Source organism: Pleurodeles waltl, chromosome 1_2 (assembly GCF_031143425.1).
Source record: "Pleurodeles waltl isolate 20211129_DDA chromosome 1_2, aPleWal1.hap1.20221129, whole genome shotgun sequence".
NCBI lineage: Eukaryota > Metazoa > Chordata > Amphibia > Caudata > Salamandridae > Pleurodeles > Pleurodeles waltl.
The window spans coordinates 795,695,995-795,713,379 of record NC_090437.1 but is presented as its reverse complement, the minus strand read 5'-3'; the positions used below and the strand labels follow the sequence as shown (position 1 = coordinate 795,713,379).

Below are 17,385 nucleotides of genomic sequence, written 5' to 3'. Positions count from 1 at the left end.
CAGCTGAACTGGTTGGAGCAATGATTCCTTCCTGAGAAAGTTTATCTAATAACACTAAGATCTTGATGTGTGCTAATAGGTACTGGTCTAATCTTGTGAATTACTGGCTCAGCATTTTTCTTAAGTTTCATCTTGTGCTCAAAGCCACAAACTTCTCCCACTTCATTTCTAAAGAAAATAGGAAATTTTGATACCATGGTAGGAAATATTTCAGAATCCAAATCCATGGATAAAATGACCATCTCACCTAGTACGAGATCCGTAAGTACTGGTCTCAACACAGTTCCAAATTCTGCTAAATCTTTCCAGTCAATTAGGTCTCTACCATTGACTGCCATAGACTCCTTGGTCCAAGTTCTCCTTCCTATGCACTGTACTAAGGAATTAAAATAACCAAACGTTCTGAACTCAAAATGCCTTGGGATTGATATCAGGACTTTCAAGTCTAAAAGTAGTTAGTCAATGTGAAAAAATGTTTTGTCAGCTAAAATAGTGATGGGAACCCCAGAGTCAGCCATTACCTCAAGAGTTTTACCCAAAATGACAGCTTGACATACAGGACCTTTAATGAAAAACTCACTCATCATGTTCATCACCAATGGTAAAAAGTACATAAGAAAATGTATTAGCACAATCTTGCACCTCCTGAGTATTTACTCTTGAGCTATCTATACTCCCTCGAAGCTCCACATTACTGATTCTCACATTATTAAGTTTCTGTGCTCTACATACCACTTGAAAATGTCCTATTTTCTTTTACATTTCAATTTTTTTTCCCATAGTAGGACATGAAACGCTATTTGCAATGTGATTTCTGCACCCACATCAGTAACAAACTGTCTGTTTCTTTCTCTCTCTGACACCAACAGCAGAAACAGTATTATTTTGGGCAATGCAAGGGATAGGTGAGAGACCCTCATACGTTGTCAAAGCTTGTGTTGAAACAGTGGCTCTTTCGATGCTCTTAGCAATGTCAATTACTTTGCTCAAAGTCTGATTCCTACATGTCAATAGCCTCCGCTTGCATTTTCTTGGAGAAACAGTTAAAACTCTTATGCAGGTGTCAACTGAATTCTGAAACTTGCACGTATAGGCTAACACACGTAAAGCTGCAGTAAATTCCTCTACTAATTCATCACGGTTTTGTTTTAGCTTAAACAAAAAAAACTCTCTTTCAAGAAGCACGCTAACTTCTTAGTCGTAGTGTACATTCATGCTTGCCTTTGCCTCAATATATAAATTCCAAACTCCATCTCCTCCTGGAGCCGAGATAATAGGAAGATTGCGAAAATCATTTTGCCCAGCTATTTCCAGATGATTGAATAAAAGTGCGAATTTTCTGGGTGGTGCATAACTGTGAGCATCGATTGCAACCAAATAATTTTTAAAACTGTTTCCCCATTGATTCCATATAATATCTAGTCTGCCTGGCATCTGTAAAAATTGAGGTGGTTGTACTACATTAATACTGGAGGCCATGGTAAGAGCAGAAAGTATTATAAATAAAACAAGTTAAAGCAACTGATGACAGATCCAAGATAAAGTATGATAAAAATAAAAGTGTAGCTGCAAATAATAGTAGACTGACAATTGTTCACAAATTGTTACTTGCCACACAGAATACGATGACATAAAACAAATAATGTTAAAAAAAATATAAAGTCAATGCTGACCACAAATTTCCAGATGCAGCAACAGCTGTTAAGATGAAGAACTGAAGCGAAATAAAGAAAACGAGGAAAACAATGTTTATTCCATTCAAACGGAGGAGATGACGTTCATAAAATCCTCTATTGTTTCGCAATTCAAAATGGTCGCCAGGCATGTGATGTCATCACGTTTCAATTCCGGAATGCTTTAAGGAACGACATGCAGTCAGAGGTCACAGAGATGAAGATTCTACTTGTTGGAATGAGGAAGTGTGTCCCTTAAGCTGACAAGAGCCACAGATGAGTGCCCCAGCAACAACCTTGTGCGAGCAACCAACAACCTACCCACACGAGCTCACATCCAAACAAGCTTGCAATCGCAGCAGCGCAGGTAGGATTAGGGATATAAAATCCCAATGATACGTACCTTGCTAGCCGGGTGAGGGAAATCGTAGTTGATTGAACCAGGTGCGATGGTGGGAAAGTAGACAGAATTACAGCAGTGGGTCGTTGATCCAAAATTACATGTTGTAAGCTGCACAGGCATAGAATGATATGCAAACCCCACTCCAGGTACCAAAATTGAAGTATCGTGAAACATGCCATAAAAAGAAGTTGCAGATGCAGCTTGGTGAAAGGGATGTACGTTTATTACATCAAAACAACCCATGGAGATATCAGACCTGCTAGGTTCAAAGGCAAGATTCCAATTGCCATTTACCTAGCAGCCAACAACACTGGGGTTCCATAATGAGAATTAAGGAACACAGCATACCACTCCATGTTCTAAAGAAACTAAACTGTTAACTTATACTCTCACAAAATATAATAATCTACTTACACAAATATAAGAATAATACAGGCCATTAAAAGGATCACTAGAAAGCGAAAAAATATTAGTCAACCGTAACTTGCTTTGAATTTTAGGCCAGTTTATTTTTTTTTTTAAATGAGATTTACTTATATGTGTGAGTTTTTATACTATTTATTACTGTTCGAGAACATCAGCCAATGAAATGTATTTTTATTGTTAATTTTTTAAGATGTTTACCTTTCATGATTTCTAAGCATTTAATGATGTTGACAACACTACCTTATTGAAAATACAACAGACTAAAGTGTTGCTGTGTTCCTATAGTTGGGAATCCTTTTCTTATTCGGCTGGTTACATTTTTTTTTTTTTGCTGTCTGTAATATCCACAAACGGCTACAAATCAACTGTGAATTTTTTTAAATATTAGACCATGTATGTGAGTTACTGTTTTTGATTATCTGAGATAAAAAAACATGATTGAAAGCAGCCAACAGAAAATAAATCTAGCTAGTAATTGAGTCATATGTTCAGTAGTTTGGTATTTGTAGGTAGGGAAACGTTATCTTAAGCAATCAGTGATTCATATTTTGGGTTTTTTATTTTTTGGGTGCTTTAGCCTCCATTGTCAGCATGTCATTCAATAATTTCAATTTCCTGAGGGAGCTGTGAAGATGGGCCCCACAGTTCTCCTGGGGTGTGGACTGCAGGAGATCTCTGAGACTACTAGGCAGAATAGTATGCTGAAGAGCATAATCTGGTGATGGGTTTGGATGCACAGAAGTAAAGTTAATGTTGTTAAGATTTTGTGGTTTGAGACAGAGCAGTGGTTCTTGATTTTCAGGAAATACCCAATCAGTGTCATCCTACTGTAACTATTTTACATGTCGGAGATGATGATCTTGGGACAGTTTTGAAGTTCATACTTTTGTTGTTATGAAGGAAGGTCTTGCCTCTTTACATGCCATGCATTCTTTTGGTAATGACCATCTTTTGCGTGGTATTCGTCCAGATTTTTGCCTTCTTTTGCTGAACCAGTCATAGGACAATGCACACTTTATTTCTACTACCTGGTAGTAAAGTGCTTATGCTCTCCCTTTTAAGTCTAGTAAACCAGGCATATATCTAACTGGCACATTTAACTTACTTATAGGTCCCTAGTAAATGTTACTACAGGTCCCCAGGCCATGTAAATTAAATGCTACCAGGGAGCTGCAGCACTCATGTGCCACACACTAAAGTAGCACTGTAAAATCTATTTCCAGGCCTGCCAATGCAGCCCGAGTTGGCCGATTTAAACTGGTATTTCGACCTAGCAAAACAAACATTTTGCCACTCCTAAAACTTATAATTTACCCCTAAAGGTAGGCCCTCTCTTAAAACTTTAATAAGGCAGGGTGCACAACATTTAAAAAGAAGGCCATGTTATCTACCAATTGCCACGAAAATATTATTTTGCAGAACAGGATGGCATTCAATTTTATACTGATTGCAAAGGGTAGTTTCAGTGATACTGTGACTGAATATTGTGTCTATATCGCTAAAAACTCTTTGGATATGAGAGAACCGATTGCTAAGATTCGAAATATATTTAGGCACCGGGAAATGAAAACACTGATAATTATCCATGTATTTCTTGTCGTATTTATCTTTCTTTTTGATCCCAAGTGTATTAATCCGCAAAAAAAGAGTTTTATAGGAGTTCATGGAACGCCCCCTATTGTACTACGAACACTTGAGGATAATGAAGATGATTTGCAGAATAGACAAGATGGTAAAGGACAGGAGGAATTTCATAAATATTGTACACAGATGTGTTTTGGTTGCGCTATGGACAGCATACAAGCTGTCAGGTAAACGTAATGACCATGTTTTCTAGATAATATAGAACTGGTTAACAGGATATTTCCTTACCATAGCAGAGCAGAGGAACACCAGGCACGCAAGAGCATGATTTAAAAAAAAAAATGTTGTACTTGTAAAATGTATGTGCATAGTTTGATACTTTTGGAGGTCACATGTTTTCTGTTTCTCTTGCTAACATGAGCTCATTCATGCGTGTATCTAATTGTCAGACTATGGAAACGTATGAACATGTGAGTGGTAATGGAAACTTCTGAAATTTGGAATAAAATTGTGGGATACCTTTTCTGGGTAGCTAGGCTCCTTGGTGGATGCTGTGCCCCCCTTGCTCCATTTTTGTGTGATTCACAGTTTTTAATACAGGAATTGACACGCAAATTAACATGAGGGTTTCTTCAACTCTGTAACAGTACATTAATTTCAAACATTAGCTTGGTCATTTCCTATCCACATCTAACCTAAAGCACAAAATGTTAATAGAATACAAGAGTATTTATTGTATTAATGGCACTTGTGTGTTACAGACAAATATAATTAAAATCCTAGGGTTTTACAGTATCACTGGATATGCATTTCCATGGTTCAGGTCGCATAATAAAGCAACCAAGTACATTTAATTTCTAGCCACGATGTCCCATAAGGTGCTTTGACTTTCAAATGAAGACTCAGTGCAAATCCCGAGTTTTCTGGGAGGCAAAAAACATAATAATCAGAGATGTTTCTAGTTCCCAATTTGCCTTTCCTTTACAACTAAGACTGAAGTGTTTGACAAGTCACTGCTGAGCATTGACGATTTCCAGTTATTTTTCAGGAAGCTATAAAATAGCTTCTTGAACAAAGTAAGACAAATATCAGGACAGAATGATGACAAGGCAGGAACTGTTCAGCAGTGTTCAACGTTTATCGCCTGAAAAGCAAACAATACAATTAGTTTGCTGCATTTCACATTAATTATTTAGCATGTTATGGGGTAGAATACGTAGCATTTCACTTGCGCTGTCTTGCAAAGAACTTCCTATAGACTGATCGGCTGCCAAAGAGGTAAATGGAGTTTCATTAATCAAAGCCAAGTTATCTTTTACACGAACCATATACGTGATCTAATTTGTAGCGATCCAAATAAGGGCTTCATGCTTTTTTTTATCTGGGCCACCTGAGTGCTCCATTGTCGGGCAATATCCCCTCAGGTCACCACCAGTCTACATCATACAGCAGTTTAACCTATTTATTTTGGGAGATAGGGTATCCATCGACAAAACATAGTAAAATCTAATTTTGACAATCCTAAGAGTAAAACATTGAATTCCTTAAAAAAAATCCTTAACACATTAACTAATTAATCTATTAATTGTACATCTCATGTAACAGACAATCACAATGCAAGCTAAAAACTTTAATTTCAGTGCTTTAATTCTCAAATATCAGGTACCTAGCAAAAAAGTTTGAGCTTCAGAACACCACGCAAAGTTTGATGTTGGGCACACAGATTCTTAATGTGTCCTGGTAATTAATGTCTCACACCCAGCGTCTAGCACAATGGTATAGCCCATTTCAATCTAGGTATTTTATATGCCTCGCAAAAAACACACTGTGCGTAAGTAAGTATTTGATTTAGCAATCGACCATAAACTTCAAAATGATACTATCCAGGAAAGCTGAACTGAAATTTTAAATAAAGGGTTCTAACTGGGGGAGGGTGCGTATAGTCCATACAGTCTTAAAATTTATAATCCCATTTCACAGTTTTTTTTTTAATAAACTTTGTTTTATTGATTTCCGAAATACAATACAACACAACAACCACAGGCACTATGGAGTCGTCAAGCAGGTAAGAGGGATAATCTCCACGTCAACATTACTGGCCATTTCAATAATAAACAGTAGCATATATGTCAAGATTAGATACCAGAAGCATGGCTTATTAGGAACAGCATTCAACATGAACCAAGGCATAAATATGAATACATAACAGGAGATCCAATAATGCCACACTTGGCCATCACTTCACTTCATCCACCATCTAAGCTATCTTCTGGGCTAGAGTTTCCCTCATCATGGAATTTATTGAAAAGGAGCTCTCCTATGTCACAATCGCTTCCAGAGCACCATCATCCATACAGAAGTGGTGCATGTGACTCTCCTCAGCCACCCCCCATTCACTCAGAGCGTGCAGCCATAGGGATATCAGCAGCAATCTAGAACCCAACCAACCAACAGCCACTCACCGTTTTGCCAGCAAGAGCGCAAGCTGGGAAGTCTATAAGGTATTTTTGCCCCCAGGGTCTCACCACTACTCGCAAGAGGCAAGCCAAAGGGGTCAGGGGTACCATTAAACATGCTGCCCTCACTATCTTGGGCACCACCTCTTTCCAGGACCCCCTGAATCCCAGCACAGACCTAGGCCAAATGCAAAAAAGGTGCCCCCCCCCCGTTCCACCTATCCCGTATCATTTTGCTGCTCTAGAGGAGTCCATTTTATTCAACTTACTAGGAGTTAGGTAAGTGCGATGTAGACAGTGGAAATGCAATAATTAAAATCTATGGTTACTGGACACTATTTTCACCAGCTAGCATGTACATGCCCAGTCTGCAACAGCAAGGGGTTCCTCGAGTTATCCCTCCCAGGCCAGATGTGCTGCATAAGGCTTAATGAGCATATCTCCCTGAATCGCCTTATAAAACAAAGTAATCAGGTTTGTGTCCCCCCCGTTCCCCAGTGGACTAAGCCATCAAGCACCCGAGAAGGCTGCAGCAGTGTGGGAAAATCACATTTCATAGTTAAGAATCCAATGGTCAACCTACCAGTAGTGGACAGATGATAGGTGCAATTTATTTTTTGCTTTTTTAAGAGTACATGGTCAGAATCTCTCCTTCAAAATTCCTGAAGCACTCTTGGAAAGAGAAGAGTATGTCAACATATTCTTTCCCTTTATCTAGTAGGGTACTTTACACACCTGGGCTTTATCAATAATATCCTGTAGACCCTGCCTATGTACTTCCAATTGCCTAGTTGTGCAAATTCTAAGCCAATTTAGAATTGGACTCACTTTTGCACACTCACTTATAGGTTTTAAAGCCACATCAAATCTTAGCGCTATCATTGGGGTGCTCTGGGGAGACTACTGAAAAGATCATATAAAAACATTTTCAGCTGCCCTGAGTTTATCCGTACTACAATAACCACTGAGCTCCGAGCCGTAAAAAGCTGTGCTTACTGCCTGAGCTCTGTATACCTCAAGGGCTGGTGGCAAAGGGTGAATTATTGAGCATCTTGTGAACTTGGCTATCAAAGCGGCGCTATGTTTTAATAATAATGTGCTTTGAAGTAGTTGTTAAAATCATGCACACGAGTTAGAGAGCCTGACTCCCAAATAAATTCCCTTACTCTCTCCAGTGTAAGTGGCATCCCAGGTTATTTCGCCCCTGAATTTTTTTATGGGAATTAAATGCCATAACTTTTGTCCTCTGAGCATTTATTTCCAACCCATGCCTACAATAAAACAGTGCAAACTGGATGAAGGTTTGTACCCACTTTTTCGTTCTGGAAACTAGCACGCTGTAGTCTGCATACAGCAGAGAGGGCACCTTTACCCTGCCCAATGCAGCAGAGGGGCTCCCACAGTTAATTAGGAAATCAGAACAGCCATTTGTAGAGGGAACAGAAAAAGGGCAGGGGCCAGGACACATCCTTCGTAGACCCCTTTGTTCACACTGTGTGTGTTACTGCAAACCCCAATGTATTGTTTAGACAAAATTGTCTATATGCAGCCGTTTGATCAGATTGAGCAGACATGACGGTACTTCCAGCTCAAAGAGGACATGCCACAATTTCACCCTGAAAACTGATTTAAATGCCGTCCAAAGGTCGACAAATGCCACACAGAGACTGCCATCACTGATGTTAACCACCTTCCATTTAATCATAAGTAAGTGAAAGAACTGGTTGACTGTGCTGGTCCTTAGTCTAAACCTGCCTGGAAAGGGAATAAAATGTCATTTTCTGTCATCCAGGCTGCTACCTGCCGAGAACCTGCTTGAAGTGGCAACTTCTCCAGAAGGGTTAATCAGTGTTGCCCCACCCCTGCTGCAATAAAAGTTAAAAATAAAATGATAATAAAGTGAGTTTATTACCATTTTATTTTTAACTCTGCCAACCCGAGCTGTGAGGGTGGGGCCATTGCTGCAGATTGGCATCAGAGTGGAGTGGTGACAGCAGTTTAAATTGTGTATGCCACTTTGGAGTTTAAATTGTGTATGTCACTTTGGCTGGCTATCTTGCGTCAGCCAGACTGACATGCGCACTTTAAATCTGGGTGGAGAGAAGGCAAAGGCATTCAGTGCCTGAAGGAGCACTGCGCCAGCCTGCTCCAACCAATCCTGATGCTTCTCTCATGCTAATTAACAGTAAGACAGCAGAGTCTGGATTGGCTAGGAGTTTTTGCTCTAGGGCTCCGGATGACTAGAAAATAACACCAGGATCGGAGGATGTGCAGACAGTAGGTAAGTACATATTTTATTTTTATTTCATATATTTAAACAGTGTAAACTATCACTAAATCGCTAACATGCATTACACTATATTTTTCAAGTTAACTTTAAATGCATGACAGAGATTTAGTGACTGTTTATAGCATGCGCGCCAAGCATTTAATTTAGTTTTGCTTTAGTCTGCAGTGGTAGCTCTTTGACCCACTGACAGGCACTGTGAGAAATTCGCACTGCCTTCAGCCTTAACTCTAGAAATCTCATTCGTAACTCGTTGTAAACACTGTTTTAAACAGCTACAATTGAGAGCTTTGGCACTGAGCCTAAAGGTATTGCTGGGGTCTCTCAGTGCCAGTTTGCTTGCCCCAACATTTACTATCATCAGCTGCCACTCCCTGTTTACATCACTTTTTCTACAGGTTATTGATCAGGCTAATAGGGTGATAATTGCCAGGCAGAGTGACATCCCGTCTTATTTATAGGAACTATCTCCACTCCCTTCCATGTGTCTTAGTGCGCCTTGCGATATAGCATTAGGTAAGGTGTTTGTATATGGGACTCAAATAGTGGGCTCGGAAATGGAGAAAAAAATCTGCTGGTATCTTATCTAGGCCAGTAGCCTTAGGTTTGTTTGCAGCATTAACAGCTGTGTTTGTTTCAGACAAAGAGAAAACATTGCATACATCTACTAGGATTATGGGCTCAGTTTTGGAAGATTTTGTTAAAAGATAACTTCTTGCATGCTGTGTCTCATAGTATGTAACCCATTCATTGGCATGAGTATGGGCTTCCAGTCTGAGGGATTTATTTTGACCCGCATGGTTGATTTCCCAAAAGGATTTTGTGTCTTTTTTACTGCATGTAGTAAATCTTTCCAACTCTAAATATCCCATTTAACCTTTGCTTTTTAAATAGTTTCCCTATACAGTGAACTTGCCAACTTTGATATTTCTACTACCCAAATAACTGCATTTATAAGCGCGGCAGTCAGTACTGAGCCACCCAGTACCACTTTGAAGGTTCATGCACGCCCTGCAGCTCTTTGTAAAAAGGTATTTTAAATCATCAAATAACTTGCGTGCTTTCAATAATATAAAAGGTCGATTTACATTATTTAAAAAAATCTAACATTAAAATAACAGTGCCATATATGTGTGTGTGCCTATTTAAAATTTCTCCTGTGATTTGTTACCGTTATTGCGTTAGCCTCAAAACTATTAAGTGTCGGCCATCATAGTCACTCTCGATCTTGATATAACCTGCATATCAACCATTTCCCTCCCCAAAGTCGTACATCTAATAATATATAGTTTATGTTACTTCTATAGGTGCCTCTTTTAAAAGATGACGCTGCATTTACAGCTGTTATACACACAGAGGTTGTGAAATACCAAGTAACTGCAGTAAAGTAGGTTCTGGAGGGAGCAATTAATTCTGGGATACCCCAATGGTCAAACTAGTACTTTTGCACCTCTCTCCACAATGCGGATGGCTCAAATGTTGTATAAAAATCTCCTCCAATTAGGTAAAAATCTTTGCTGTAGTTACTTTTTTTTTTCATTTTTCGTTTTTTATTTATTTAGAAGTGTTTTTTAGACATTAACAATACATACAACACTTCGGCAAATCAAGACATGGCATGGTATTATGACAATGATATGGCACAAGCAGATGTACAGTACACAACAGATCATTACGGCGGTCACAAAAGCAGGACGAGTTGAATCACAAAAACAGGTCCAGCAGAGGTCTCTAGAGTACAATAATATCTCATTGTGCTATAGTGAACTTCACCTTGAACAGTACAGAACAGTACAGAAATGAAAGAGTAGGACTTACCACAGATCTTTATATTTGCAAGACCATCTTTTTTATAGAGATTTACACAGTGCAAGGCGGTCTATCTTAAGCAAGGATTGGGGAGCCTAGACATTTATTCACTGTTCGCTGTGATACCAATAGTAGTTATGTATGTACCGCATAGCCATACTATCACTGGATATAACCTCATGCAGCTCTGCATGCTTCGTGCCATTACAGTATATAAAAAATCTTATCAATTCGACAGGTTTCCTCTGGAATCCAGATCTGCAGGTTGTCAGGCATGTTTTGCAACATAGGAAATTATATTATTTTATATTATGCTGTATGTCTCAAACATAAAGAAAAGGTCCCTCACTCCATCGTATCATCCATTGTCTTTCCAAAGACATTCTTCATAAAACTGTCATTGCCTGCATTCCTAAATACTTGAAGCCCAATCTAGATATGTGGATGGCGCAATAGCAGTGGGGCACGAGGAAGCCATTAGAAATGGGGAATAAAGTCTATTTTGACAGATTATTGTGGAGTGGTGCCAGCTATAGGAGTGGATTGAGCTGTTGCGTTTTATCTACTTATAAGGAAATCATGCGTGTTCACACCTCAACAGACTGGAGTCCTGCGACTAAAGGATCATTATCTAATCCAACATGCCAGGGGCACCAGGAAAAAATAAAGCCGACAGGGACATCCCTATCTCATTCAGACCAAACGAGCATTAAAAGACAACATTTACCCTTACTTAGGCTAGTGGATCTATATAAAGTAGTTTGAATGAAGAGAAACTTCAAACAAGTAGGCAATTAAACTGAACGGACTACTTTGTTAGCATCCAAAGAGGGAATCACCATTGGTTCAGGTGTGTTACGGGTATAATCCTGGCACAAAGACGAATTGACCAGGCTGCACCAGCTGCAAAATTATTTAGTGTACATGAATGGCTAACAACTTGGCCAGGATTTCCGTTTAGATATTTGGCAAGGGAATGGGCCTACAAAAGGCACAGCTTCAGCTGTATTTTGGTCTCCAAGATTTATAAACAGGAACAATTGTGGCTGGTAACCTCCCATCCTGTCTAGCCATCTCAAACATACATACAGTTCTTCACCACCCTACTAAGCAATCTTTTGAACAAGCTGGGAGAGTGCCATGGTTTGCTCGTCCTCAGTCAAATGAAAGGCTAGTATTGCCCTATTATCGGAGATATACATGGGAACATGAAGGTTCGTAAGAAAGCCTTCCAGCTCAATCTGTTGCACAACAAATCAGTTACCACACTGAATTTCAAATTATGCGTTATATTTTTTGGTGATAGCCAAGCACCCAGTTATCATCACCCCATTGTATTTTTTGAGCTTGCAGACTCATCTGCACTCAAGTCTACTGAGCCAGCCAACACATTTGCCTGCTTTGTTACTGATATGGTTTGGTCTCCTTTGAGATATCAAGTAGTGCCTGCCACCCTTGTTATTAACACATTTTCCTCATACCTGGCTTTAAGGCACTCCCCAACAGTCAAGTCACGGTTGTCCATAAAAGTCTTCTCCAGGGCTACAAGTCCCTCCTAAATTTTTATTGGCCTTTTCTTTTATGGCATTCCTAGGTCCCGAGCTATTTAGACATTGCCTGGCTAATTAATATCCTGTAGGCAAACCACAGTATAATTTCAGAGTCAACCGCGCCATCTGTCTCAAGGTCATGTAGTTTCCATGCACAAAGCGTCCATCCTTCCATCTGTCTACATTGACTGGTCTAATCTAATCATGGAGAGAATGAACCAAAATGCTCCAAGCCAATACCTCAGCTCCCTGAATCTGTGTGCGGCAACATGCGGTTTCTAAAAACAGCCCTACCTGGGAAAATAATTGTGTTCCCCGGGACCAAAAGGAAAATGGCCTTACCCCTATGTTTTTTCTTTCCAGATAATCGCCAACCCCACCGCAGAGACAACATTTCACAAGTTCAACAGCTTTGGTAGATAGGCCAGATGTTGATGATTGAGAGCCTACCTACTTTGAAATCCATAACCGGGCTGAAATCTCTATCTAAAATAAGAGTTGTCTTAGGCACTGGAGTAATAAAAACTCATACTTTTTCAAGAACAGTGGTTTGCAGACTTTGGGAGGAGGTAATTTGAAATCACCCTTATGCTCTCTTCATCCCCCACTCCTGATGCAGACGCATAGCAGCCCTGAGCGCCCTCCCAGTTTTTGTAAATAATAAAAAAAAGGGGTGATTTCCTGAGTAGCATTGCTAACAGAGCAGCTTCTGACCCTACTACCAAACTTGGATTTATTGCCAATTTAAGTGTGATTCTTGTAAAATTATTATATTGGGCCTGTGTTTACGAGGCATTTGGCTCACTGTCCCTAGTTGATTAACCCCTTCACATTCGATGACAGGGGACTAAGTGTACCTTTCCTAATTTTCTCCTGTACGTATTAAAATTACAATAATAGCACATAGTGGAATGTTACAAGAGTATTTCAAGCAATGACCCTACACAAAGCTAAAGAAAAAAGAACACTTGTAAAACATTCCAAACTTTGTACACCTTGCATGTGCGTGTGGCAAGCTCACAGGCACCCACCTCCTGAAACTATAAGTACCTGTTCCCTCAACATGGTTAATTCAATTTAAACCAACGCTATCTGGAAACTAGCAGCACTGAGTCAGAGGAGTGTGGGGTGAGTTTGAAAGAGACGTAACCCTAAGCCCTCATGAATTATCCCAACCTATATACAAGGAGGCACTGATAGAAACAATGAGTATCAATCAATCAAACAAACAAACAGAGCGTGGCAAATCACCTGTGAGGGTCTTGAGGAGCTGTAGCTCTATGTAGCTGTGTGGAGGAATGATCATTCAAATATCCAGGTCTTCGGTTCTTTTCTGAATAGCTCGAGTGACAGGGCGGTTCTGAGGAGCAGGGGGAGGTTGTTCCAAGCCTTGGTTGCAAAGTGCGAGGGAGAGGGAAGCTGATCGGAGGTGTCTGGTCAGCTGATGAAAGGTCAGGCGTTTTGATGTATGCTGGTCCTTTGTTGTGCAGGGCATTGTAGGCGTGGGTTGGCATCTTGAACTGGCATCTCTTCTGAATCGGGAGCCAGTGTGTTTTTTGAGATGGGGTGTCATGTGGGTCCTACTGGGGAGATTGAGTACGAGTCGTGCCGCTGAGTTCTGTATTGACTGGAGTCTCTTCAGTAGGCGTGCTGTGATTCTTACAGAGTGTGTTTCCGTAGTCCAGTCTGCTAGTGTTGAGGGCCTGCGTGGCAGTCCTTCTGGAGTCTGCTGAGAGCCACCTGGAGATCTTGCGGAGCAAGCAAAGGGTGTGGAAGCCTCAAATGGGACTGTGTCGACTTGATTCTTAATGAATAGCTTGCTATCCAGGATGATGATGTGGTTGCAGGCGTTGTTTGTTGGGGAGGGTGGGGGATGTGCAGAGCTTTGCGAGTCACCATGTGTTAGTCCATAGAGAGGTGTTCCCAAAAATTAGGACTTCATTTTTTTCAGTGTTGAATTTGTGACAGTTGTACTTTATCCAGTTCCCTATGTTCATCATGCATCTGTGGAAGTTAGCATTTGTGTTGGAGGGATCTTTGGATAGTGAGATGATGACCTGTGCGTCGTCAACATAGGAGATGATGTTGAGTCCGTGTTATCTGATGGTGACGGCTGGCGGGGGTAGGGGGGGGAAGGTCATGAAGGAGTTGAAGAGGGTGGGGCTGAGGAACGATCCATGGTTGACTCCACAGATGATGATCTTGGGCTCAGAGGTGAAAGGTGGGAGACTGATCCTTTGGGTTCTGCCAGTGAGGTACGAAGCGATCCATTTGAGGGTGTTTCCTTGAATCCCGATGTGGAGTCTGTTGATCAGGATGTGGCGGGAAATGGTGTCAAACTCGGCGGGAAGTCCAGGAAGATGAGGGCTGCTGTTTTACCATCGTCCAGAAGGGCTCTGATGTCTCTGTGGCTGCAATCAGGGCTGTCAAGGACCTCTGGTTACCTTGATATTCAGATTGGGAGGGGTCCAGGAGGTTGTGGTTTTCTAGGTGTTGGGTGAGTTGCCGGTTAATTGCTTTCTCAAGAAAAGAACGTTTGCTGGATAGGGGAGGAGAGGGATGGGTTGGTAGATCTTCAAGTCGGTTGGGTTGGCAGATGGTTTTTTCATGAGGGGCCTCACTTCAGTGTGTTTACAGATCTCCAGGAAGGAGGTTGCAGTGATGGAGGCATTAGGAACCTTCCTGAGCTTGTCGCAGATTGTCCCGCTTTTGAGGTTGAAGACGGTGAGGGGGCAAGGGTCCATGGGTGCTTGAGTGTACTGAGTTCATGATGGAGATAGTGTCTTGCGTGATGAGGAGTTCCCAGTGGGTGAGAAGGTGTTCAGGGTTTGTGTTTTGTTTATATCAGCTGGTTGATCCTGTCTAAGGCAGAGGGTTGGCACTCAAAGCTTTTGTGGATAGCTGAGAGCTTGTCAAGGAACAAGTCTGCAAGATTGTTGCACAGTTCTTGGGATGGAGTGAATGTCGTTCTTGGTGACTGCGGGATTGGTGAATGTCTTCACAATGGTGAAGAGTTCTTCGCTGTGGTTTGTGCTGGATTTGATGCTGTCTGCTACTGCGTTCTTTTTAGTTTCTTTCAGGAGGCGGTGGTACTGGTTGATAGCGGTCCTGAAGGTGCTGCTGTCTGTTTGCAGATATGCCACTTCCTTTCAAGTTGTTGACAGTTGCATTTGGAGAAATGCAGTTCCTCGGTGAAGCAGCTTACTCTTTTGCTTTGTTCTTTGACCTTGGCTCTCTTGGCCGGGGCTTTGGCATTGGTGCATTCTCTGATCCACTGGGAGTAGCTGTTTGCCCCAGGGTCGTGTGTAGACTCTGGGAGGTGGGAGCGGACAGTGTCATTCCACTTGTCTTCTGATACATTTTTCTAGTTTCTTCGGATGGCTCTGAGGGGTGGAGGCACAGTGCCAGGGTATGTCGGTATATGTATCTTAACAACAAATCTCTAAACCATGGTTTCAAACGTGGTCACAAATGTATCAGAGAAATGCTCCCAAAGCATCTAATAGCCACAGTATCCCCTAAATAGCCCAGCATTGCTAAGGGTATCAATTTGTCACAGGAAGAAATTACAGAGTAGGTCCTCCCTGCACATCACCACACAATAAATTTATGGTCTGAGTCCACGAGTTGCAAGGGCCTACAAGTAACACCACTACCTGGGACCTCTTAAGTTATGTAGCTTGCGAATCATTACGTTTTACAAATGCATTCCCCTCTTTAGTTCGACCTATGCCAGAGAATGCAAGGGGGGCGGACATCATCATTTGTTTTTATGCCTTTGTACATTTAGACTGTATTCCATGGTAACAAGAGGGTCTTCTCTTGGGGGGAAGCAAGGCACACTGCTTGCCAGCCCCATACATCTTCAGGAAGAGGAACATTCACATCTCGGCTACAATCCTTAGACTAAATGGAATAATAACCATCACACCAATACCTCAAATATATATATCACACAATTGCCTTGAATATAAACATCACACTACTACCTTGTTATTAAAAAAAATATATATATCTTTCCATCTATATTTATGTATGGTGAGGATTGCACTGTGCTAATCATATGCTTAAAGACTTTGCTGTAAAAATGGCAAAAGCTTTTGTCCCTTTCTAGCTCAGTGTGGATGGCATTGTGCTAACCCTATGCTTAAAATCTACACTAGACCTTCAAGGTGAGCAGGTACAGAGCGTTGCTGGTGCTGTAGGGTGCTCCATATAAAGGAGCTGTTCGCTGCCTAAACTTGGGAACTACCCAAAGTACCTTGCTTCCTGTTTTGCATATATATCTATGTACACATACGCATTTATAATGATACAGGGGGCTCAACACAGGCTCATAAAGCACAATGTGCTCACCAGTAGCAATAAATTACTGCCCGGTCAAATACTTACTTTTATGAAAAGTGTGTAGTTATTTTACAGTTACTATTGCAATGTAAGAATACAAAATTCATAGGCTACACTGTCTCCTGAGATCAGGGCTTTAGTGTTTCCTAGGTACTTCCCTGACTCCAACGCTGACAGCCCCACAAAACAGGCCATGGGAGTGACTAGGAGTTCACACCTGGATGTCAGCCACAGTTAGGTGTGTGTCAAAACGTTATCCGAGGGCCTCAGTCCTACTCTTATCAGCCCTATCTCCTTCCAGTGTGTGCCCAGGCCCCTTCTTTGTGACCTCTCTCTGAATCAAACAACACCCTTTGAAGTATCCAGGAGAGAGCCTGGCTCTTCCTTTCTCCAGTGTGTCCCATCTAGCTTATATGATTGCAGCAATACACAAATCAGTCCGGTGGGATTTTAGCATGCAGTCCTGGGTTTCCCAAAATGGAGCCTAGAGTCCACCATGTTATGTGTTGTATCATTCACAGGCACACATACATCCAGTACACGCACTGCACAGCACTACATCCTTCATGTGCTGTACCAGTCATAGGCAGACATACACTTAGCACATGATATAACATACATTATCTTTGTATTGGACCATTCACCACAGGCACACATACACCCAGCACATGTACACCACACATGGACTGCGCAGCACTACACAGTAAACTGATGTAGGTTGAGGGCGACTTAAGCACACAGCGGCAAAACTTTAGATGAGTAAGCATAACGGCCTCACTCCAGAGATAGGTTAAAAAGGATCTGTTCACTCCTACTGATCACTACACGGTATGCTGCCACCACTGCACTA

The 17,385-nt window shown here is 41.2% G+C and overlaps 1 protein-coding gene across 2 annotated transcripts in view; it reads right to left on the bottom strand.

The window, feature by feature from the left end:
* Positions 1 to 2,277: 2,277 nt before the first annotated feature.
* Positions 2,278 to 17,385, bottom strand: part of LOC138304164 (uncharacterized) — a 266,322-nt gene continuing 251,214 nt past the window's right edge. For both annotated transcript variants that reach the window (XM_069244018.1, XM_069244010.1), the window contains one exon: positions 2,278 to 5,230. In XM_069244018.1, coding sequence (XP_069100119.1) covers positions 5,217 to 5,230 — 14 coding nt within the window. In that variant the 3' untranslated portion in view covers positions 2,278 to 5,216. The remainder of the gene's footprint in view (positions 5,231 to 17,385) is intronic.